This window comes from Delphinapterus leucas, chromosome 1 (genome assembly GCF_059928025.1).
Source record: "Delphinapterus leucas isolate spDelLeu-1000000601 "Yukka" chromosome 1, BTC_Dleu_Yukka2, whole genome shotgun sequence".
Classification (NCBI taxonomy): Eukaryota; Metazoa; Chordata; class Mammalia; order Artiodactyla; family Monodontidae; genus Delphinapterus; species Delphinapterus leucas.
In genome coordinates, this window is record NC_143129.1 from 45,346,448 (window position 1) to 45,370,362 (window position 23,915).

The 23,915-nt window shown below is 46.3% G+C and overlaps 1 protein-coding gene across 1 annotated transcript; it reads left to right on the plus strand.

The window, feature by feature from the left end:
- Positions 1 to 5,597: 5,597 nt before the first annotated feature.
- Positions 5,598 to 13,195, plus strand: LOC149750493 (uncharacterized). The gene is made up of 4 exons (XM_089921793.1): positions 5,598 to 5,652; positions 7,082 to 7,140; positions 9,423 to 9,559; positions 12,550 to 13,195. The coding sequence occupies exons 1-4, from the start codon at positions 5,598 to 5,600 to the stop codon at positions 12,950 to 12,952; spliced, it is 654 nt and encodes a 217-aa protein (XP_089777919.1). The 3' UTR covers positions 12,953 to 13,195.
- Positions 13,196 to 23,915: the final 10,720 nt, after the last annotated feature.

A 23,915-nucleotide genomic window follows, 5' to 3' on the forward strand; every position in this document is an offset into this window, starting at 1 on the left:
TGAAAGGAGCCCAAGCACACGAATAACCTGAACCCAGGGGACTGTGAGGCAGTGGACAGTCCCGAGCATCATGGCATAGGGACCTGGATGGCCCATAGGTGGCTCCGTGATCATCGTTCTAAGCTCAGACCTTCCTCGTGGACCACTGTCCCGCAGCCACCTCTCTCCATCACTTTACAGAGACAGTCTGGAAACCCCTGCCTCTTTCTCTTTTTCCAGCTCCTGAAGCCACTACAATCACAGCCCTGCAATCTCATGGTTTCTCTTGAAGTCCTACTGACTTTAGTATGAGATAAAGAGATTAGCTTAAAAATAAGGCCAAGCACGGCTCCCGAGTGTCCTAGAATGAACCCATGCCGTGGACAAAATACAAACGTCTCTAGGGCAATCCCAACAAGAGTCATAATAGAAACACAGCACTCGCTACAATCATTTTTCTGAGGTCATGTGTGTGTGTCTGCTTTGCTAATAAAGCAAATCTGGGCTCATCACCCTTCCTGCCGATGCCCCATACCCTGAGGAATGCCACAGGAACACTTGGGAAGAGGTCAAGAAGGAAAAGAAGCAAAGGGCCTGTGTGATGAGGCCAGTGGCATGGAGCCGAGCCAGAGATTCATCCGGGGCCTCCAGGGCCCTCCCCTTCCACTATCCTATAGGAGCAGGGTGCAGACCATAGCCCAGAGAACCTCTGGATCGCCACCGCCCCTCTCCAGCTCTTACACTTGGCTCATTTCTTTTGGGAAAGGAGACCTGAAGATTCCCGGCTCTAAGTGTCTACAGGAGGCACCCAAAGCACCTCAGCTGCTTTTCGGCCTTAACCGTTAGAGACAGAAAGTCGAAAGGCTCTACCCTCCCCTCCCTGTCCCTCAAGCTCCCCCTGTCCCGAGCTTGTTACAAATGACTACAGTAGGGAAACAGACGGTGACCTCAGACACAGGCTGTCCAAGGACAGGGAATGCTGGGAACTCCCTGTGCCCACCACAGTCTCCGGCGGTCCTGGCGAAGGAGCCCAGGGTGGTAATATACACGAGGGGTTCTCGGTGCTCTCCCACCAATCCCCAGTGGCTGCTGTTCTTTCCTGGTAGTTTTCATCTTTTACAAATATCATGGCAGTAAAAAATTTTAAATGAAGGAAAATACCCTTTAGATGGCGTGCCTCCTCTTCCAAAATTGTGCAAAGACAGTTCAGATGCAGCTGCCATCTTGCAGGGTGGTGGCACAGTCCTCTTCCCGGATCTTCCCCCAGATAGAGAAAAGGAGAGAGCGCGCCTAAGCGACTGGTCCCACTTGGATTTTCTGTCGGGAAGAGGCTACTTTGAAAGTTGTTGGTCATGTAGGTGTGTGCGGTAGAGGTGATGTCTATAGGGCAGGAGGGTATAGGGTGTTTTGTCTTCGACTTGTTTTTTTTTTTCAGCAGACCTCTCAGCTCGCTCCAAAAATGTCCCTCTCTGATCCTGGGGACTGGGGCCTCGATATTTCAAACAGCTCCTGAGGAGACTGAGAGGATCTTCTGGAAGTTAATATCCTGAGTATCTCAGAGAGCTGGTTCTCAATGTTCGTCATTTTGGTGTTCAAGGCCTTGATGTCCTCCTTCAGCTCGTGTTTCACCTCCAGGACGGTGGCCTGCAGTGTCTGCTCAGGGATGGGGTAGAACGAATGCTTGACCTCGGCCAAGATGGGGCTCCGGTCCTGGGGGCTTCTGGCCTCGCCCACGCTGTCCAGACGCAGGTCGCTCTTGGTGATGCCGCTGTCACACGAGTCTGTCTTCTTGAGCGTGGCCTCACCACTCGCCTTTGTCCTCTCGGGGAGCGTCTCCATGGACTCGGCCTTGGACACCTTGCTCCAGTCCTCAGCCTTCCCACAGGAGTCCTTGAAGCGGGCCCAGCCCTTGCGCTTGGCCCAGTCACCCCCGCCGGCCTTGGGGCCCAGGCAGTCGGCCCCCGGCGGCGCCTGCAGCCTGGCGTGGTCCAGCCCTGTTGATGCGGCGGCCGCAGGGAAGGCCACGGGCGTGGCAGGGCTCTCGCGGACGGTGACGACGCTGGCCTTCACCAGGCCGTGGTGGGTGTGCTCGGTGAGGATGCTGCCCTTCTCCACATCCAGGTCGTCCAGGTCCCGGCCGCCCCTCTCCGCAGCCAGCCTGGCCTCCTTCTGCTGTCGGAACCTCTGGAAGAGCCGCCGGACAGGGTGGTCCGGCGGCAAGATCAGGGGGGCCTCGTTCTTCCGTTTCATGCGCTCTTCCTCCTCCCGTTTCACATCGCTGATCTTCCGGAACACGATCTGGAGGGAGACAGAAGGACACGTCCTGTTAACCCAGCTGTGGCATCAGCGAAGCTCGGCCCCTCTGCCCATCACAGGCCTGGTGTCCTGCTCCAGCCTTAAGGGAGGGGGCTCACAGTCCAGTCACATCCCTGCAAGACGTCCGGGTCCTTGCTCAGTGACTGCCATCACTTTCCTTTGCTGACCCTCGTTCCCACCTCTCCAACAGCAAGGAATTGACTCCTGCTGTCATCCTCTTCAACAGAAACAAACCCCCAACCTCTCCATTTCTACAGGCCTAGAGGTTGGAGATGCCAAGTGGCCTCCTCCAAGGAGCCTGTCCTGGCCTCTGAGCCTGGGTCCCCTTTAACCCGTTCTGGCCTGCAATTCAGTATCACCTGGTAAGCTTTTCAAAAATCATTTCTCTGACCCCACCTCAGACCTTCTGCACTAAAAGTCACCAGATGGGAGGGCCTTGAATCTGTAACTTAAAAGGCTCCCCCGGTGATTCTGATGCACTGAAGTTCTACACCACAGTCCAGGGCAAGAAAGTTCAGCCGAGTTCCCAGGCAGGGTGACGGCTAAGGCTGCCCTTGTCATCTGCAGATCTGGACCCTAAGTGAATGCAGTTGGCTGTGAAAAGTACACGCTGTTCTCACATAGAAGCCCTCCCTGTCGTGAGGGAGCTTACGGGAGAAGAAAGGCCCCGTGACCTTAATGTTACTTCGTATATTTCTTACGACGACACTGTAAAGTCACAGGGACACATATTGTTATCCCCATTTTAGAGAAGAGGAGTGGCTAAATGTCACATAACAGATAGGTCTCCTCTAAGACACTTGTACTCAAGCAGTTAAGCCCCAGACCCATTCAACGTCCAACAAGTTCTTCCTGACGATGACAATGCTTCATGCAGTGGATGGACAGCAGCCAACAATACCGTCTCAAGACTCTGGATCTGAGTGGAGCGTAAGCCACATATTACAGGGTTTCCCTCGCGCCGACATCCGATTATGGGAAAGCCCTGTAATTTCTGACTTATGTTGCATGTAGCAGGTACACTCAGGGGCATGTCTGACTCATCCCATACCTGAACTTGTAAGAAAGAAGCAACCTGCAATAGGTCATTTTTTAAACTGTAAATGCTGGTTTGGGGACCAGAGGAATTGAGATCCTTGAGAAGTAGAGGAGAGGTCTGTGGGAGGGACAGGGGCAGCTTTTCCATCACAATCTGGACAGCCCTGTGCGGGCAGCCTCTGACCAGCCCAGAACCTGCCCCAGAGACTTGCTGCAGGACCCCCAGCTCTTGGGGAGGCACATGTGTTGGCATGCCCAGAGCCTGGGCTTCGGGGTCAGACAGAATTAAGTCCCAGCTCTGCCAATTAGTTGTGTGATCTCAACAGGTATCTTAACTTCTGAGTCTCTGTTTCCTCCTTCAAAAGTGGGAAAAATCCCTCCTTTTCCGACTTGATGGAAAGCCAACAGAAGAGTACTTATGTGAAAGCACTGGCTAACTGTGAACGCTCAAAATGAATCCTCCTGTCCCCACCGTTTCAAGGCCTTTTTGTTTTTTAACTTGTAGACACATATAATATGTGACTCATTCTACCTCCTCCAGGAAGGCCCTGCCCCACCCCACCCGGGGCTCTCGGATGGCACCACTCATTAGGTTCTCAGATATGACCGACAGCGTTGTCATTTTATATAAGGTGCCAATAAATACAGAGGAACCCAACAAACACTGAATTGTGTGCTTGATGATGCCAGCGATCAGTCAGCAGATCGTTGGCAGACTGGCTGCTCACCTGTCACGTGACTTCTCCATCAAAGCTTCTGTCAGTGGATGACTTGACACTAACAGGTGGGAAGGATGGAGCAGCTGCCCCTCTTGCCACCTGGCTAAATCTTCAAGCCACATTACTTGGGTCCCAGTGAGTGGCTTTCTGACCTCCACTGGACAGCATTTCTCCCAGCCCTGCCCTTATCCATCTTCTGCCCTGCCCGGGGTTATGTGATCTCATAACCCTGTCTCCCCAGGTCCTTTTCAGCCATACCCCATGTGCTCCTGTAGTCTGGATCCTGCAGATCCAAGCCACGGCACTCAGGACAATCCCATCCACTCTGAAGAGGAATCTAACTGAAGGCATCATAGGGATGGAGGGATGATGATAAGTAGAGTGATCAGGACCTTTTCTGTCCTCCCGGTGCTCTGAGTTGGCAGTCTTCCACCTCCTTTCTCTGTTCTGGCAATGGACCCCGATCTCTAAGAGGAGTCCAAATCCTCCTCACACCAAGGCCCAACTCAAACAGCACCTCCTCCAGAAAGCCTTCTTTGATTCCATGGAGCTCTAGGTCATCCTCCCACCTCCCAACCCTAACGGCCCTTGCTGTGCTCACATCATTCTTCTGCCCTAATTACTATCTTGCGTCCACTTGTAGTAGTGGTGCCATCTGTTGCCTCCCCTACTCACGCCCCTTCTTAGAGAAGGGGGGAGGGGCAAAGGGGATAAGAAAGGAAGGTGGGACAGAGAGGAGGAATGAGAAAAAGAGGGAGGAAGGGAGAACGTATGACAACGTGAATATACCCCAAAGAGATGATGGCGTTTAGAGCCGACTGCTCTGGTCCTGCCTTTATTCTGAAGGACATCTGATTCTTATCAATATCCCCCTTTTTACTTGAGCTCGTTTGGGTGGGGTTCTATTCCTTGCAAGCAACAATCCCCAAACAAGATACCAGTTACTTACGTCCATACCTTATCCCCTCGGAAGGCTCCCTGCAGGTCTAGCACTGTACTTTGCATGTCACATTGTGTCTTTTACTTTTTAAAGATTTATTACCTACCCTAGGAGAGCAGGGATTGTCTGTTTTGTTCGCTATTTCCAGCACGTAGAAAGTACCTGGCACCTAGGGGGTCCTCGGTAAATATCTGTAGAATGGATGAAGAAATTAATGGATGAAGAACAGATAAATATGAGCCAATGAATCAATGTTAGAATGTCTTAACCTGGAAAGATGCAATCACAGAGGTCATAATGTTATAAAAGGAAGGGATTGGCTCAGAACACACAGGGTCCTCTTAACAGCTCTCTCAACATCAAAGGTCAGGCGGCCCTTGAGACCGGAAATGAGATGTTTTAAGACTAAAGAAAAGGAAGTACTTCTTCAGATATTGAGGAGTCAACCCCAAACTTCCTACACCAAGCGGTTGTACGGTGAAGTATGAAGTATACCAGTAGGCTCACAAATGCTTATTATGCATCCATGGTGGATATGTGTGACGGGAAATGGTAGCTCTTCCTTGAGGGTGTGGAAATACTGGGCTCTTCAATCCAAATGCCTCATGGGGGTCAGAATCCTGGACCAGGGGCCAGGGGCCTGGCCTGGGCAGCATATTCGTATGTTGTAGCCACATCATCAGTGGGGTCAGTTCAGCACTCACGGGCTGGGGCTCTCCTGGGGAGGGGACGTGGGTGTCTGGGTCTGTGCTGAGTCTTCTGAAGCTTCTTGGCTTTTCCTAAAGGGTCATCTTGTGTGCCTGGGGTAGCCCCACCTGAACATCACTGGCTCATCCAATGGGCAGGTAAACTAGGGAACATCTTTCTGCCCTGCAGAAATGCCTGAGCCTGCCTTTGAGAATCAGCAAGTAAAATTAGCATTCCCCCAAGGGGACCAGAGCGGATGTGGTCTAACAGCTTTTCTAGTCTGAGGCCTAGGCCTCTGCTTCCTAGCTTCAGCTGATTTTTTGGAGAAGTTACTCATGGAGTCTTCATCTCCAGAGGCAGCTGTGACCAGGCATTTGACCAAGTATTTTAGATCTAAGGACAACTGCTCTTGAATTTTTCTTTTATGTAAACTTGGATCTTCCTGTGGAAGACAATCTGATGTCAATGGGAAGAGCCTGGACTAGGAATTGGAAGACGGGAGTGCTCATTTCAGCCCTGCTGGGCCCTGAGCAAGCCACCCCTTCGCACCCAGCGGGACAACCTCCTCCCTCAGCTCCCAGCAGAGTTGTGCCGGGTTTTCTTTCTTTCCATTTTCCTGTTACGTATTGGGCTTCAATGTAAGATTTCATCCCAGGAAAGGATTCTGTGGCCTGAACTGTCATTTTGAAAACCACTGGATGAGGTCATCTCTAAAGTCCCTTTGAGAATGAACAATTAATGATTTTAATAATACAGTACTTTGTGTTGTGTTTTATAGCATATTCCACATACTCAAGTGCATCATCTCATTTAAGCTAAAGCTCCTGGGAGGTGTGCAAGGACTTCCTCCACAATCTGACAGTGGAGGAGACTGGGGTTTAGTTGGTAGGGTGGCCTGCTCAAGGTCACACAGCTAAGCAGAAACAGAACTCCAGGGTATTGGCCAGTGCTCTCGCCTTGACGTCACCTTTCTTCACATCAGCAGTCCGTAGACAGGGGCCACATCAACAGAGAGGTGCCAGGGTCTGTCTGGAGAGGTTATTACCAGGGACCCCCACTAATCACCCACTGGGGAGGTCCAGCCCTAGACACAGGCTAACACTGGTCCAGGCACCACTGATGGGATAGGTCTGGATCCTCCCTAGCCAGACAGAGTCCTGCCAGCCCACAGGGGTGCCTGATGTGTTGGGCATGGGAGACCCATGCTGAATGCTGAGCAGCTCGTGACTGACTGTATATGGGGAGACAGAGAATGCCCCAGGGCAGAGGTGGCTGCTGTGCCTCACTCATCTATCTCCACATTCCTCTGAAGGCTCAGCAAGCAATGGCCTAGAGCCTGGGAGGCCGTTAACAAACAGTTGTTGAGCTGAACTGAATTGACACCCGGCTCTTCAATCTGCAGGGCTTCTTGAGCAGTTATTTTCAAGTTTGCCTGAAAAAGTAATCCCACTGGAAGCTGAGGTGAGTCAGGACCATCGATTGCCTCTTCTGGGTTGCATTTAAGGAGGGCCCAGTCCCTCTTAAGCCCCCTTAAGACCAGACCAAGGGGAGGAGTCCCCTCAGGGTCACTGAGCAACAGGGTCCCTGCAGCACATGTAGGGGAAAGGCAGCCCTGGGAGGGTAAGGGACCACCTAGAGTTCTGACAGCACAGAGAACGGGAGTCCAGTTGCTTAAAAGAGCTTAGATTGGGGAGTAAAAAGATTTACATAATGTCAGTTCTCAGTGGTTTGCATAAATAGAGACTGACGTATGAATCAGAGAAAACCATAGATAAACCAAAAGGGATTTATTTTGGTTTTAATTGAATTCAGACGCATGGCCCAAATCTGAAACACACAGAGAACAGTAGAAAGAACACAGGCTTAGAGTGGTCCCAACTCTGCTGCTGACTGGCTGCTATGTGACCTCGGGCAAGTCATGTCCTTGCTTGGCTGGACCAGAACAACAGTTCTCAAATCTAGCTGCACTTCAGAACCACCTGGAGGTGTTGTTATCTACTGAGGGAGAATTTCCCGTGGCAGCGTCAGAAACTGGCATTTGCAACAAGATCCCAGGTGATTCTGACCCAGGCAGCCCAGGCCAGATCTGCTGACCAGGGACTCAGAACCCCAGGGCTGGTGACTGGCGAGATCACTGCCACTCTGCTGTCCTCCATGTGGGCACATGCTGAAGCACAAGGTGCTAAATGTGCCCGGAGTGGGGAGGGGGGGGAGGGCGGAGTCAGTGGAGTCACGTGCAACATGAGCACAAGCTTTGGATCCCAGACAGACTTGGGATCATGGTCCCCAAGCCTCAGTTTCTTTGTAAAAGCAGATAAAGCTATTGATTTCATAGGGTTATCATGAGGACAAGGTTGGATAATATAAGTAAACTCTTAAGAAGAGTACCTGACATTTAATAGTTGCTGAGTAAATGTATTATGTATCATTCTTTGTGGGGACGACCCGTGAGATGATTCTAGAAGGATGAGCTGGAATTGGGAATAAAAGGTGAAAGATTTGGGCAAAGGGGCTCACACAGGGAGAAGCACATGTAATGACACAAAGGCAGAAAGGCCACCCACCAGGGAAAGATGTCTTTGTGGTAGTAGTCCCAGTGGGAGGGGCTGACTTTGTTACATTTTTGACTTTGTTAAATGTGTGCTATCTCATGACATCCTCATAGCAGCCCCAGCAGGTGGGGAAAGTCTTTATCCTCATTTTTTAAATGAAGAAACCAAGCTTAGAAAGGGTAGGTGACCACCTAAGGATACTCAGATAGTGGAGCTAAGATTCAAACCTCAGCCATCTGAGCCCCCATCCATGCCCACGTTCTAAGCCATTCTGCTAGGAAAATGCCTTGTTTTTAGGGAAAAGGGTGATTTTCTCTCACATACGTTAATAACCTCCATCCCTGCCCCACCACCTCTCTCCACTAGTTTCTCTTACTCCCAGTCCATCAGCAAGTTCTCTAAAGAATCCAGGGACAGAACTGTGAAGCAGAGAGATCAGGCCAAGGTGAGGGGAGAGGCCATGAAGCTGAGGCTCTCAGAGCTTTTAAGGAGAGGATTCACTAGGTACATTAGGACCTGTTAGTGTGGTCCTTTAATTTATCAGGATAGGGGTGTGACTTAGCGTGAGAGTCAGGCTTTGATTGGTCAAGGCAAGGAAGAGGAGCTGTAAGACACGTGAGCTGAATGTTTTGGTTACTGGGAAGATCTCGCCTCCTTGCACAGTGGTGAGGTCACCAGTTACCCTCAGGGCACGGCACCGGGTAGGAGGAACAGGAATGCAGAGGTCCCAGTGGACTTTATCTATGAAGAATCTAGAGGTTAGAGGTCCTCTGCTCTCAAGTGGCCTGGTCCAGTGGCTCTCAGAGTGCGGCTCACAGGCCAGTCCCTCCCACTACCATGCAACATCTGTACTTTCTTCTGGCATTAATCAAGAATGACCTTGTCCCTTAGGGACCATGACCATGATCCCTTAGTGACATCCCATGAGGAGTGGCATCATCTCATTCACTCTTGTAAGGGCCCCCACTGAGAACTAGAGGATCAGCAAGGTGTTCTGTTGACAGACTGGCCTGTGTCTGAAAGACTCCTACAGATGCACCTGTTCCTGTCTTCAGGAAGATTCAAACCCAAGAGGAATGAGGATCTCTCCTTCTCAAAGCCACCAAGTGAAGGAGATACATCCCTTGTTTGCTGCTCAGAGAAGAGATGGCACTGCTGTGTGGGAGCCACTGGCCTCTGGCCTTTCACTAGGGCCATATTTGCCACTCTCTTCCTTGCTTTGTGCTCCCTCAGTGCAGGAGACTGAATTACAGACACCAAAAGATACGTCCACCCGAAACTCAAAATGTGATGTTACTTGGCATAAGGGTCCTTGCAGATGTAACAAGGTAAGAATCTTAAGGTGAGATCATTCTGCATCAGGGTGGGCCCTAAATCCAAAGATGAGTGTCCTTCTTAGAGACAGAAAAGAGAAGACATGAAACACAGAGCAAAAGGTCATGTGAAGACAGAGGTAGATACTGGAGTTTTGTAGCTACAAGCCAAGAAATGCCAAGGATTGCTGACAGCAACCAAAAGCTAGAAGAGAGGCATGGAACGATTCTTTCTCAGAGCCTCCAGAAGGAGCCAACCCTACAGACAACTTGGTTTCAGACTTCTGTCCTCCACAACTGTGAGAGAATAAATTTCTCTTGTTTTAAGCCACCCAGATGGAGACAATTTGTAACGGCAGCCCTAGGACTCGGTTCCTTTACGGCTTCTTCTTCCTCCATCCCCTAAATGCGGTCCTCCCCCAAAGCCCTGCCCTTTGCTCTCTGTGCTCCATGAGGTCTTTCTGCTTCAATGCTCACCTCACCTTCATGCAGCTAAGAGCCAACAGAGGTGCTGACAAGACTGGTACAGATGCCCACCCTGCTGTGACCCTGAAGAAATTTCTTGATCTTTCTAAGCCTCAGTTGTCTTCTCAACAAAAATTCCTACTTCCAACCTTGCTGCAGTGATGCAGTGAAGTGACACTTGTGAGAAACCTCTCCCTCCCTTCACATTCACAAAGTAATGTTGCTTTTCACTCCAGCCCCAACTCTAAACCTGAATTTTCCCACACACAGCATGGCTATATCGACGTCTCGTAGACCTTTCAACCTCTCCCAGCCAGATCAGTCTCTCTTCCCACCCGTCTTTCCTCAGTGTGAGCCAAGTCACCAATCAAGAAGGAAGAAATGGGGCCAAATGTGGAGCTGGTGACACGCCTCCCCCATCAGAGTTGCTCCAGTGCTAAGACAGGTAGACCAGCGTTCAGCCTCCAACTCTCCCTCAACAACACCTCCCCCCTGTCTAGGGAAGCACTAGTCATGACCTTTGAAATCAGGTTAACACTATCCTGTCTCATGATTCCACAGGAGAACTTAAGAAAGTGGAAGATGCAAAGAACTAGGACAAATAATCCTAAAATTTATATGGAACCACAAAAGACCCTGAATTGTCAAAGCAATCCTGAGGAAAAAGAACAAAGCTGGAGGCATAGCCCTTCCAGACTTGAGACAATGCTACAAAGCTACAGTAAGCGTGGTGTGGGCACAAAAACATACATATAGATCAATGGAACAGAATAGAGAGCCCAGAAACAAACCCACACACCTACAGTCAATTAATCTACAACAGAGGAGGCAAGAGTATACAATGGAGAAAAGACAGGCTCTTCAGCAAGTGGTGTTGGGAAAGCTGGACAGCTACATGTAAATCAATAAAATTAGAATGTTCTCTCACACCATATATAAAAATAAACTCAAAATGGTTTAAAGACCTAAACATAAGACATGACATCATAAAACTCCTAGTGAGAACATAGACAAAACATTCTTGGGACATAAATTGTAGCAATATTTTCTTAGATAAGTCTCCCAAGGCAAAAGAAATAAGAGCAAAAATAAACAAATGGGACCTAATCAAACTTAAAACCTTTTCCCATTAAAGGAGATGATCAACGAAACGAAAAGACAACCTACAGAATAGGAGAAAATATTTGCAAACGAGGTGACCGACAAGGGCTTAATATCCAAAGAATACAAACAGCTCATACAATTCATTATAATAATAAAAGAAAAAACCCCTCAACCCATCAAAAAAACGGGCAGAAGACCTAAACAGACATTTCTCCAAAGAGGACAGATGGCCAACAGGCACATGAAAACATGCTCAACATCATTAATTATCAGAGAAGTGCAAATCAAAACCACAATGAGGTATCACCTCACACCTGTCAGAATGACTTCATCAAAAAGTCTCCAAGTTATAAATGCTGGAGAGGGTGTGCAGAAAAGGGAACCCTCCTACACTTTTGGTGGGAGTGTAAATTGGTGCAGCCACTATGGAAAACAGTATGGAGATTCCTCAAAAAATTAAAAATAGAGCTACCATATGATCCAGCAATCCCACTCCTGGGCATATACCCTGAAAAAACCATAATTCAAAAAGACACATGCACCCCAATGTTCACTGCAGCACTATTTACATTAGCCAAGACATGGAAACAACCCAAGTACCCACCAACAGAGGACTGGTTTAAGAAGATGTGGCATACAAACACACACACACACGATGGAATATTACTCCATTAAAAAGAATGAAATATTCCCATTTGCAGTAACATGGATGGATCTAGAGAATATCATACTAAGCGAGGTAAGTCAGATAGAGAAAGACAAATATTGTATGATATCACTTACATGTGGAATCTAAAAAATAATACAAATGAATCTATATACAAAATAGAAACAGACTCACAGACAGAAAACAAACTTACGGTTGGTTACTAAAGGGGGAAGAGAGTGGGAGGGAGAAATTAGGAGTATGGGATTAACAGATACAAACTACTATACATAAAATAGATAAGCAACAAGGATTTACTGTGTAGCACAGGGAACTATATTCAATATCTTGTAGTAACCTATAATGGAAAATTACATATATATATATATATATATATATATATATATATACACACATCTGAATCACTTTGCTGTGCACCTGAAACTAACACAATATTGTAAATCAACTATAATTATCTAAAAAAAGGTGAAGATGAACTGCGACTTGCAGAAATCGAACCCACCAAATACTTCCCTGTCTGAGGGTTCAGCTCATTGCCCTCCACCCCCTTCAACCTTCTACTCCTGCACAATCCTGCTTATCATGGCTTTGGAAAGTTGGGACCAGGTTTATCTCCACCCTAGGCATAGTCTTCTGAATATTCCTTTTGCCTTCCGGCCTGGAAAACAGGGGAAAGGGTCTGTCCTGAAAACAGCAGCAAGGGGAGCCAGCGTCAGGAGAGACAGGCGAGCGCTGAGACTTGACGTTTCATCACCACCTTACATCCGAGTCGCTCTCCAGCGCTTCTCCCTTCCTCAGCTGAGCCTTCAACACAAGTAGCGGCTAACACCAACCAGGCATTCAACAAAGGACCAGATATTGGGCTAAGCACTTTGTACACATCTGTGACTCACTCCTCACAGCCACCCGGTGAAGTGGATACGGAAGTCATTCACCCAGGCAAGCCTGCACCTGATGTACTCTGGATTACCTCTGCAGTTTGTCCTTCTCACCGCCAAAAGAGGACAATAATTAAGGAAGGATCCATCCACCTCCCACCCCCAACATCTTCTGGTTGGCTGCATTCTCTTATTTTTTCTGGATTAAAGAATCGGATACAAAGCATATATTTGCATAGTTGTAATTCCACTCTTAAAAATTGTCGCTTTCTACCAAAATGGACAAACAACTGAGAATTCTGAGAACTTGTATGTTACCGAAGAGTTGGCTCTGACATCACTGTCACTGTCCCTTGTGATCTGTGCCACCCTGTGGCATGTGACTGGGCTACTGTGACACTCGTCGTTTCAGCCAGCGGATCATACCGTCCCACGCACAAAGCACTAGAGCAAAGAATTCGATTCAAGCAATTGTCTAGTTTTGAAACATGATGGTTAGAACAATTTCACTGGATTATTCTAGGGTTTGACTCTCCCAATAAATAATTTTCTGTTGCACTGTTAAAATTCCCATTTCTTATACTAGGATGCTGACTTTCAGAGCCATCAAATGCATGACCCCCAAGTGGGGTGCCTTCCCACTGCTCCATCAGGGCGCAGCCGCTCAGCTGCCAAGGAAACTTGCCGGTTCTGCCCTCCTTGAGAAAGTATCCACTACCGTCCCACTCACATCTGAACTCCAGACATTCATCACACCTAGGCTATATGGTGAAGTCTCCCACCCCCCTCACGGGGAGAGGTGAGAGGTGGTGTGGGAGAATCCCAGAGTGAGGACCAGTTCTCTCACTGGTGTGCACTCGGGTACATGTGCCTTCTCGCGAGCTCTCAGCAGAGCAGCCCTGAACGAAGCGATGGGACTCGTCTGGAGAGCTAGTCCCGTTTGCCCCTATCCCTGGGGGGGTGTTTCAGTGATGGGGATGCGGTGGGGAGGAACTGGGAGCCCAGTTGGGAGGAATCTTGCATTCCCCACAGGGCCGTGCAGAAGCAAGAGCGCCTGGGTGGGGGTGGGGAGTAGAAAGAGTGGTCTGGAGACGGGCTCCCCGGAGGTGGAGGGCTCTTAATGATAAGGGAGAGGGTTATTGGCTCCCTGAGCTTTTCCTTTTGAGGCCTAGTCCCCTCCCCTATGGAATATGGGGTGCATGTGTAAGAGGGGTGACTAGAGGGGGTCTCCTCCATCCTCACACTTGCATTCTCTGCTCGTGCAGCACTGCGTTACAGCGGGGTCTCTGCCCCAGTAGCTCCACTGCCTTCCTAGGCCAGGACAGAGGTCTCCCTGTCCCTGCTAAAGTGTGGGCACCATACCCCAGCTCTAGAGTCACGCCTGGTCCCACAATGACCACTGAGAGTCGGGGCTCACTCAGGAGGGGTGCACAGGAGGGAGCAGCCTGGGCCACGTAGCAAGGTGAGCCCACCCAAGGGCTCAAGCAGCCTTCTCTGCAAACACCATCAGAAGTAGAGGAGGCCAGAGCTTGAGTCTGCGTTCTGTTTTCTCACAGAATCCTCTTCCAGCACTGTATGTAGAGCCAGCTAACCATGTCTGAGTCACACCCCAGCCACAACTAGTGGAGAAACTTTCCTCTCTGAGCCTTATTTTCCTCATTTGCAAGCTGAAGACGCTAATGCTTGCTTTGGCTCTCAGGCAGCACTGGCGCAAGGTAGACTGCTGTACACACAAGCTACATCAGAGCTACATCTCAATTATTCCCCTGTAACCTCCCAGCAGGGGAGGCCATCTCCGAGCTTTGCCCCAGGGGCCACAAGAACCTTTCTCTTTGTGCAAAGCACAAAGGGCAGCAAGGTTTAAGAAATGACTGGGTAGGGCTTCCCTGGTGGCACAGTGGTTGAGAGTCCGCCTGCCGATGCAGGGGACATGGGTTCGTGCCCCGGCCGCTGAGCCTGCGCATCTGGAGCCTGTGCTCTGCAACAGGAGAGGCCACAACAGTGAGAGGCCCGCGTACAGCAAAAAAAAAAAAAAAAAAAAAAAAGAAATGACTGGGTAAGGGGGGTGGGGTGTTTGGACAATTGAAGGGAGGGAGACCAGGTAGAAAGCTGTGACTCTAGCTAACGACAGGTATGGAGGGAGTGACCCAGGGAAGCAGAGGAAAGGGCAGATGAAATGAAACATGGCTTGCTTCTAGACAGGCATGCCAGGTCATGGTACAAGAGAAATGGACATGATCTGAAAACTCTGAATCTCAACCTGTGGCCTCACCTACACCATGTTCCCAAGGGGCATTTGCAGCACTGTGGACATATCCAAGAAACACATGCTACCAATTCCTCTGTTGTCTCCCACCCTAGGAAGCCGGATGAAACCATCTGTAAGCCATGAGGCTACCTTTAGTCCTATCAGAGGCAGTTTTAGTAGCTTGCCTGTCCATGCCTCCACTCCTAGGGGCTCCCACTCACCCCACTGGCCTTTCAGGGAGAAGGGTCACAGTGGCCCCATTCTCAGAAGAAATCATTAGAGTAGAAGAAAACTTGGGGAGACCAGTCCTAAATGGCACCTCTTAGAGACTGAAGAGCTTTTAACCTCTCCCCACTTCTCATCAAAAGCTCCATCCTTGAAGCACACGGCCCAACTGTGTAACTCAGAGCTCCTTCACTTTGGCAATACCTTGTGGGAGGAAGCCTAGAGTCACCCACCTCCCCTGTCCCAGCAGTGGTTATCATCTGGGAAGAGGGCCAGAACCACCTGATGATCTTTTAAAAAATAGATGTCTATGAGAAATGGATAAATTCTTAGACACATACAATCTTCCAAGACTGAATCATGAAGAAATATAATCTGAATAGACCAATTATTAGTAAGGAGATTGAATCAGTAATTTAAAAAAAAACAAAAAAAAACTCCCAACAAACAAAAGTCCAGGACCAGATGGCTTTACAGGTGAATTCTACAAACACTCAAAGAAGATTAAATACCTATCCTTCTCAAACTCTTCTGAAAAGTTTTACTAGGCCAGCATTACACTGATACCAAAACCAGAGAAGGACACCACACAAAAGGGAAATTACAGGCCAAAATCCCTGATGAACATAGGTGCAAAAATCCTCAACAAAATATTAGCAAACTGAATTCAACAACACATTAAAAGGATCAGACACCACGATCAACTGGGATTTATTCTATGGGTGCAAGGATGGTTCAATATTCACAACAATCAACGTGATACACCACATTAACAAAATGAAGAATAAAAATCATAGGCTCGTCTCAATAGATGCAGAAAAAGAATTTGGAAAAATTCAATGTCCATTTATGATAAAACTCTGAACAAAGTGGTTATACATGGAATGTACCTCAACATAATAAAGTCCATATATGACAAACCCACAGCTAACATCCTACTCAAATGTGAAAAGCTGGAAGCTTTTCCCTTAAGATTGCAAAGAAGACAAGGATGCCCATTTTTGCCATTTTTATTCAACATGGAATTGGAAGTCCTAGCCAGAGCAATTAGGCAGGAAAAAGAAATAAAAGGCACCCAAATTGGAAAGGAAGAGGCAAAACTGTCACTATTTGTTTGCGGATAACATGATTTTATATAGAGAAAACCCTAAAGAATCCACCAAAAAAACTGTTAGAACTAATAAATGAATTCAGTTAAGTTTCAGGGTACAAAATCAACATATAAAAATCTGTCCCAGTTTTATACACTAATAATGAACCATCATAAACTAAAATTAAGAAAACAACCTCATTTACAACTGTAAAAATATAAAGTACCTAGGAATAAATTTAAGAAGGTGAAAGATCTGTACACTGAAAACTATAAGATATTAATGAAAGAAATTGAAGAAGACAAAAAAATGGAAAGATATACCATGCTCATGCATTGGAAGAGATAATATTGTAAAAATGCCCATATTACCCAAAGCAATCTACAGAATCAATGTAACCCCAACCAAAATTCCAATGGCATTTTTCACAGAAATAGAACAAAAAGTCTTAAAATTTATATGGAACCACTGAAGATCCCAAATAACCAAAGCAATCTTGAGAAAGAACTATAATCTGGAAGCATCACGTTTCCAGACTTCAAACTATATTACAAAGCCACAGTAATCAAAACAGTATGGTATTAGCATAAAAAGAGACACATAGATCAATGGAACAGAATAGAAAGCCCAGAAATAAACTCACACATATATGGCTAACTAATTTATGACAAAGGAGGCAAAAATGGAGAAGGATATCCTCTTCAATAACTGGTGTTGGGAAAATTGGACAGCTACATGCAAAAGAATTAAACTGGACCACTATCTTACACCATACACAAAAATTAACTCAAAATGAATTAAAGACTTGAATGTAAGACCAGAAACCATAAAATTCCTAGAAGAAAACATAGGTAGTAAGCTCCTTGACATGCCACTTGGTGATATTTTTTTGAATCTGACTCCAAAGGCAATGGCCACAAAAGCAAAAATAAACAAATGGGACTACATCAAACTAAAAAGCTTATGTACAACAAAGGAAAAGATCAACAAAATAAAAAGGAAACCTACTGCATTGGAGAACATATTTGCAAATCATATATCTAAAAAGGAGTTAACACCCAAAACATATAAAGAACTCATACAGCTCAATAACAACAAAGCAAACAATCCAATTAAAAAGTAGGCAGAGGACCTGAATAGACATTTTTCCAAAGAAGACATACAGATGGCCATCAGGCACATGAAAAGATCTTCAACATCACTAATCATCAGAGAAATGCAAATCAAAACCACAATGAGCTATCATCTCACACCTGTCAGAATGGCTATTATCAAAAGGACAAGAAATAACATGTGTTAGCGATGATGTGGAGAAAAGGGAACCCTTGTGCTCTGTTGGTGGGAATGTAAATTAGTGCAGTCACTATGGAAACAATATGGAGGTTCCTCAAAAATTTCAAAATAGAACTATGATATGACGTAGGAATTCCACTTCTGAATACTTAGCCAAAGAAAATGAAAAAACTTGTTTGAAAAGATATATGCACTTCCAATGTTTGTAGCAGCATTATTTACAATAGCCAAGACATGGAAGCAGACTAAGTGCCCATCGATGGATGAACGGATAAAGAAGGTGCAGGAGATACACACACACACACACACACACACACACACACACACAATGGAATACTACTCAGCCATAAAAAAGAATGAAATATTGCCATTTTTGACAACATGGATGGACCTTGAGGGTATTATGCTAAATGAAATAAATCAGAGGAAAACAAATACTTTATGAATTCACTTATACGTGGAACCTAAAAAACAAAACAAATGAACAAACAAAAAAACCTCATAGATACGGAGAACAGATTGGTAGTTGCCAAGGGGAGGGTATCGGGGAGTGGGTGAAACAGGTTAAGGGGATCAAGAGATACAAATTTTTAGCTATAAAATAAATCAGTCATGGGGATATAATGTGCAGCGTGGTGACTACAGTCAATAATACTGTATTGCAAATATTAAAGTTGCTCTCATCACACACACCAAAAAAATTCTGTAACTTTCTATGGTGACAGATGGTAACTAGACTTATTGTGGTGATCACTGCACAATGTATACAAATGTCAAATCATTATGTTGTACAGCTGAAACTAATGGAATGTTGTATGTCCATTATACTTTAATTTAAAAAATATGACAATTCTGGTGAATGCAATCTATAGATTCAGTACAATCCCAATGGCATTGTTACACACATAAAATAATACATCCTAAATTTCATATATATTCTCAAGGGATTTTGAATAGACAAAACTATCTTGAAAAAGGAGAACAAAGTTGGATGGCTCATACTTCCTGATATAAAATCTTACTACAGTGCTACAGTAATCAAAATAGAGTGGTACTGGCATAGGACAGACTTACAGAACAGTGAATGGAATAGAGAATCCTGAAATAAACCCTAAACCTATACAGTTAATTATTTTTGACAAAGGTTCCAAGGAAGGACAGTCTTTTCATCATATGATGCTGGGAGACCTGGATATCCATATGCAAAAGAACAAAGCTGGACCCTTTCCTTATACTGCATACAAAAATTAACTCACAGAGGATCAAAGATCTAAATGTAAGAGGTAAAACCATAAAACTGAATTTTATGTTGGAAGAAAACATATGGAGAAATGTTTGTAATATTGATTTGGCAATGATTTCTTATCTATGAAACTGAAAGCATATGGAATAGAAGAAAAATAGGTAGATTAGACTTCATGAAAATTAAATACTTTTGTGCATCAAAGGATACAATCAAGAGAGTGAAAAGGCAAACCCACAGAATGGGAGAAAATATCTGATAAGGATTTCATGACCAGAAATATATAAAGAACTCCTACAACTCAACAACAAAATACAAGCCATCCAACTAAAAAATGGGTAAATAACTTGAACAGACATTTCTCACAGAAAACATACAAATGACCAAAAAGCACATGAAAAGATACTCAACAATACATGTCATAGGAAATGCAAATCAAAACCATAATGAGATACTACTTCACATCCTTTAGGATGGTTTTTAATAAAAAAAAAACAAGAACAGAAAATAACTAATTTTGACAGGGTATGGAGAAACTGGAACTCTCACACATTGCCTCTGTGGAAAACTGTTTGGCAGCTAACACACAATTACTGTGTATTCCAGCAATTCCACTCCTAGATATACACCTAGAGGGACGGAAGGCAGGCACGTGAACAGATACCTGTACACCAGTGCTCAAAAGCAGTATTATTCACCATAGCCAAAGGGTGGAAACAACCCAAATGTCAATCAACAGATTAATGGATAAACAAGATGTGGTATATACATAAAATGGAATATTATTCAATCATTGAAAGGAATGAAGTTCTGACTCCTTCTAAAACATGGCTGAATCGTGAAGACATTATGCTAAGTGAAATTAGCCAGGTACAAAAAGACAGATATTATATGATTCCACTTATAAGATCCACTTATCTAGTATAAGCAAATTTATACAGACAAAAAGTACATTAGATGCTATGAGAGTTTTGGGGAATGGGGAATGGGAGTTATTGCTTAACGGTTACTGAGTGTCTGTTTGTAATCATGAAAAAGGTTTGGAACTGGATGATGGTGATGGTCACACAACCTTGTACATGTAATTAATGGCACTGAATTATATAGTTAAAAAATGAAATTAAAATGTCTATGCATCCCACCCCCTGCCCCAAACTTCACCTCTATTTGAGAACCAGTGACCTAAAAATAGACATATACTGGGAAATACAGCAAGACTGCCACGTAGGCATATAGTTCACTCTTGTTTAGAGGTCATGCACGTGTACACACACACACACACCCACACCCACACACACACACACACACACGCTCAGAAGACAAGATGTCCCTGCTCAGTGCCTGTGTACCAGCTGCACACACGTAGCCCCTGACCCTCCTGACTACACCAGCCCTCTCTCCTTCTGTGCTTCCCTCCTGGACACCAGGCATCCCTATCCCCACTTCCCAGTTCCAAGTTCCATCTTGGACAGAGCCCTGAGATGCTGAATCTGAAGACAAAAATAACTCTGCCAGGGTGATTTATGTCTGTACTGTCTGAGCTTTCTGCCTGCAGGGCATGTGCAGGTGGGGAGAAGAGCCACGCCCTGTCCCCCAGGTAGGGAGGAGCTCTCAGGGGTCTGCAGCTGTAGGCACCCTAGAATGCATTCCATCCTAGGGATGGAATGGGGCCTGGATCATATAGCCCATTCCTCTGACACCAGAGAGGCCCCAGTGAATCACCCGTGGAGTTGGACCACCCCATCTGGCCCCTACCCCCGCCCCAGACCCTGTCAGGAGAGCAGCCGGGGCCCTCTGTGTTCAGTACTTCCTTTCTTAGACCTATCCTGAATCCCTCACGCTGGTTTTAAACCTCATGCTGTGTCTTACAGAGAAATGAAACCCTCCCAAAACCTCATTCCACAAGGAAACAGGTCTGGTCAGCCATTCAAAAAGTCTTCATGCAGTGCCCACTGAATATGATGGGCGAGGTGGCTGGTCCACACTTAAGGAAAGCAAAAAGAACCCTCCCCTCGGGAGCTGATGGTCCAGTGCTTTCCTGACCTGAGCTGATCTGAAGCAGCTGCATTTTACAGAAGGACCCACGGAGAATGAGACAGAGTGGGAGGGAGGCCAGGCCAGGGGCTTCTCCTTAGAATCCTAGAGATGGTTTAGACCCTGTGTGCCTTTATCCTACTCGCACCATCCAGGGCAGCCCACCTTTTTATGATGCTGGCACTCTTTACAGGTCGGCGCTGCTCTGTTCCTGAGCCGTGGATTGAGCCACTCTCCTAACGAGAGGGGGCAACTAACAGTTCCTGAGAGCAGCTCTGGCCTTGCCACTGAGGGCTCAAGGCCTTTGCTTACCTCATCCAGCTTCATCATGATGAGATGCCCCCTGATCTGCTGCTCTGCAGAATCTGCTCTGATGAAGAACCTTTCCACACCTGAGAGCAAAGCTCTCAGTTCACAGATGTGGAGGGTGACTCAGAATGGCCACTGGCCATTCACTTGGGTTCTTGGTATTTAGGACATACCTGTCCCCTGAAGCCTGGACCTCTTCTAACTTCCCATAACACCTATTTGCTTTTGGTACGTGAGAGTATTGATGTATTTACCTGTCTATATGTGTGCTTTGATTATCTCCTCATCCCATTGTCTCCACTCCCCCAGTTATAATACAAGTGTCCTTACTGAAACAAGCTCCGTTTTGTTCACTGTTGTGGTCCTAAAGCTAGAACAATGCCTGGCACACAGTAGGCATTCAAGGACTATTTGGTGACTGACTGACTGACTGACTTGGGCAAATCACTGAGCTTCTCTGGTCTTTGGTTTTGTCTTTCTAACTTGGGAATAAAACTCTTTACTACGATCTATATATGAACACCAGGAGGGTGAAATTAGACAGTGCACCCCAGGGTGTGTGTGTGTGTGTGTGTGTGTATTAGTTATTTACTTATTGCTGATCAGCACCAAATCCACCCTCCATACTCTGCGTGGAAATGCTTGCACTGAGAGCCAGCCAACCATGTTTGCCAGACTCCCTGCCAGCTGGCTTGCAGTTAGGTTCTACCAATGGCAGGCCCTGGCAGGAGTGAAAGGCAGGAGGAGAAGAGACTTCCTCCTTGCTTTCTGCTCCTATATTTATGGCACCAGCAGCAGTGGTTAGCTTCAGCCCCCACCCTCCAGCAGCGTCCGTGGTATTCCCTGCACAAGCTTTGCCATGCTTCCTCCAAGGCCCAGGCAGCAGCCCAGCTGTGTGCACAGTGCAGTCAGAGTACAATTCCATGGCTTTCCTCGTGAACTGAGCATCCCCAAGCCAAGCTCTGCCCGCAGAGCTCTGGGGACACGCCCTGGGGTATCTCTTCCTCAGGTGTCCCAGCACCAAACGTGCAGCACTCTTCCTCAGAGGTCTGACACCAGCTGCATGGAGCGCCCCTTCCAGAAACTGGGGCCCTCTTCTGGCCTTCCAGGATTTAATAATGCTACTTTTTATCTGCCCCCATCCCTGGGAGGGAGTGCTGCTTCTTCTAATTATTAATCTCTGGGCATCCTCAACCTTTCCTTTTTGCTCTTTCACCAATTCCCTTATTTAAATCCTCTCTTAAAAAATTAGTGTAGTTTCTATTCACAATAGCAGGACATGGAAGCAACCTTATCAACAGAGGAATGGATAAAGAAGATGTGGTACATATATACAATGGAATATTACTCAGCCATAAAAAAGAACAAAATAATGCCATTTGCAGCAACATGGATGGACCTAGAGATTCTCATACTGAGTGAAGTAAGTCAGACAGAGAAGGAGAACTATCGTATGATATTGCTTGTATGTGGAATCTAAAAAGAGGCTACAAATGAACTTATCTACAAAAACTGAAACAGAGTTACAGATGTAGAAAATAAACTTACGGTTACTGCGGGGGAAGGGGTGGGGGAGGGATAAATTGGGAGATTGGGATTGACACATACACACTACTATATATAAAATAGATAACTAATAAGGACCTACTGTATACCACAGGGAACTCTACTCAATACTCTGTAATGGCCTATATGGGAAAAGAATCTAAAAAAAAGAATGAATATATGTATTTGTATAACAGATTCACTTTGCTGTACACCTGAAACCAACACAACATTGTAAGTCAATTATACCCCAATAAAAATTAGTGTAGTTTTGGGCTTCCCTGGTGGTGCAGTGGTTGAGAGTCCACCTGCCGATGCAGGGGACACGGGTTTGTGCCCCAGTCTGGGAAGATCCCACATGCCGCGGAGCGGCTGGGCCGGTGAGCCATGGCCGCTGAGCCTGCGCGTCCGGAGCCTGTGCTCCGCAACGGGAGAGGCCACAACAGTGAGAGGCCCGCATATCGTGCAAAAAAAAATTAGTGTAGTTTCAAAAACAAGCAAACAACGCTTAACTATATGTCGCTTTCAAGAGACATATTTTAAATACAATGATGTCACATAAAGATGAAAGGAAAAGGAAGGAAAGAGATATACTGTGTAAACAATTAAGCAAGCTGATGTGACAATACTAATATCAGACAAAAAGATGTTAAAGCAAGCAGCAGTATTAAACATAAATATTATATCCTCAGCAAAAAAGAAAAGAAAAAAATTAGTGTAGTTTCAATTTCCGTTTTCCTGATTGGACTATCACTGAGGAGGGAGCCTTGAAGGAAGAAGGTTCCAGTGGAAACCTCACCACATATGAGAAGGAGAGGAACTTGAACCGCCACATGATGACCCACAGCCCCTGTTTTATTCACCACAGGCTGCCACTGGGGGCTGGGGCAGGGGCCCTGGCTAATGTCACCTTTGCTGGTGTCATTAGCACTTTAGTCTCTCTCTCTGGAGCCTGTGAGGGCTACAGTCAAGGCCTTGACTTTCTCCTTGTTCTCTTGGCTACGAGAACTGAGGGTCCCCTCCCTCCCTCCTCTGTGCTCGGTCTATTCTCATCATTTAAAGGACCTGTTGTTTCTAAAGCTTCCAGAGAACAGTGTGCACAGAGGCCTGTGCAGGGAAGGCAGAGGCAGGTTTTTACCCAAGTCTGTCTTAGAAATACTCCGTCTTTAGAGGAATCATCCACTGGCCAGCTGTGACCTTGGGTGAAGCAGTGTAATTCACCGCCATCTACTGAGCCCAGCCCAATGCTAAGCCTTTACAAGCCTTATC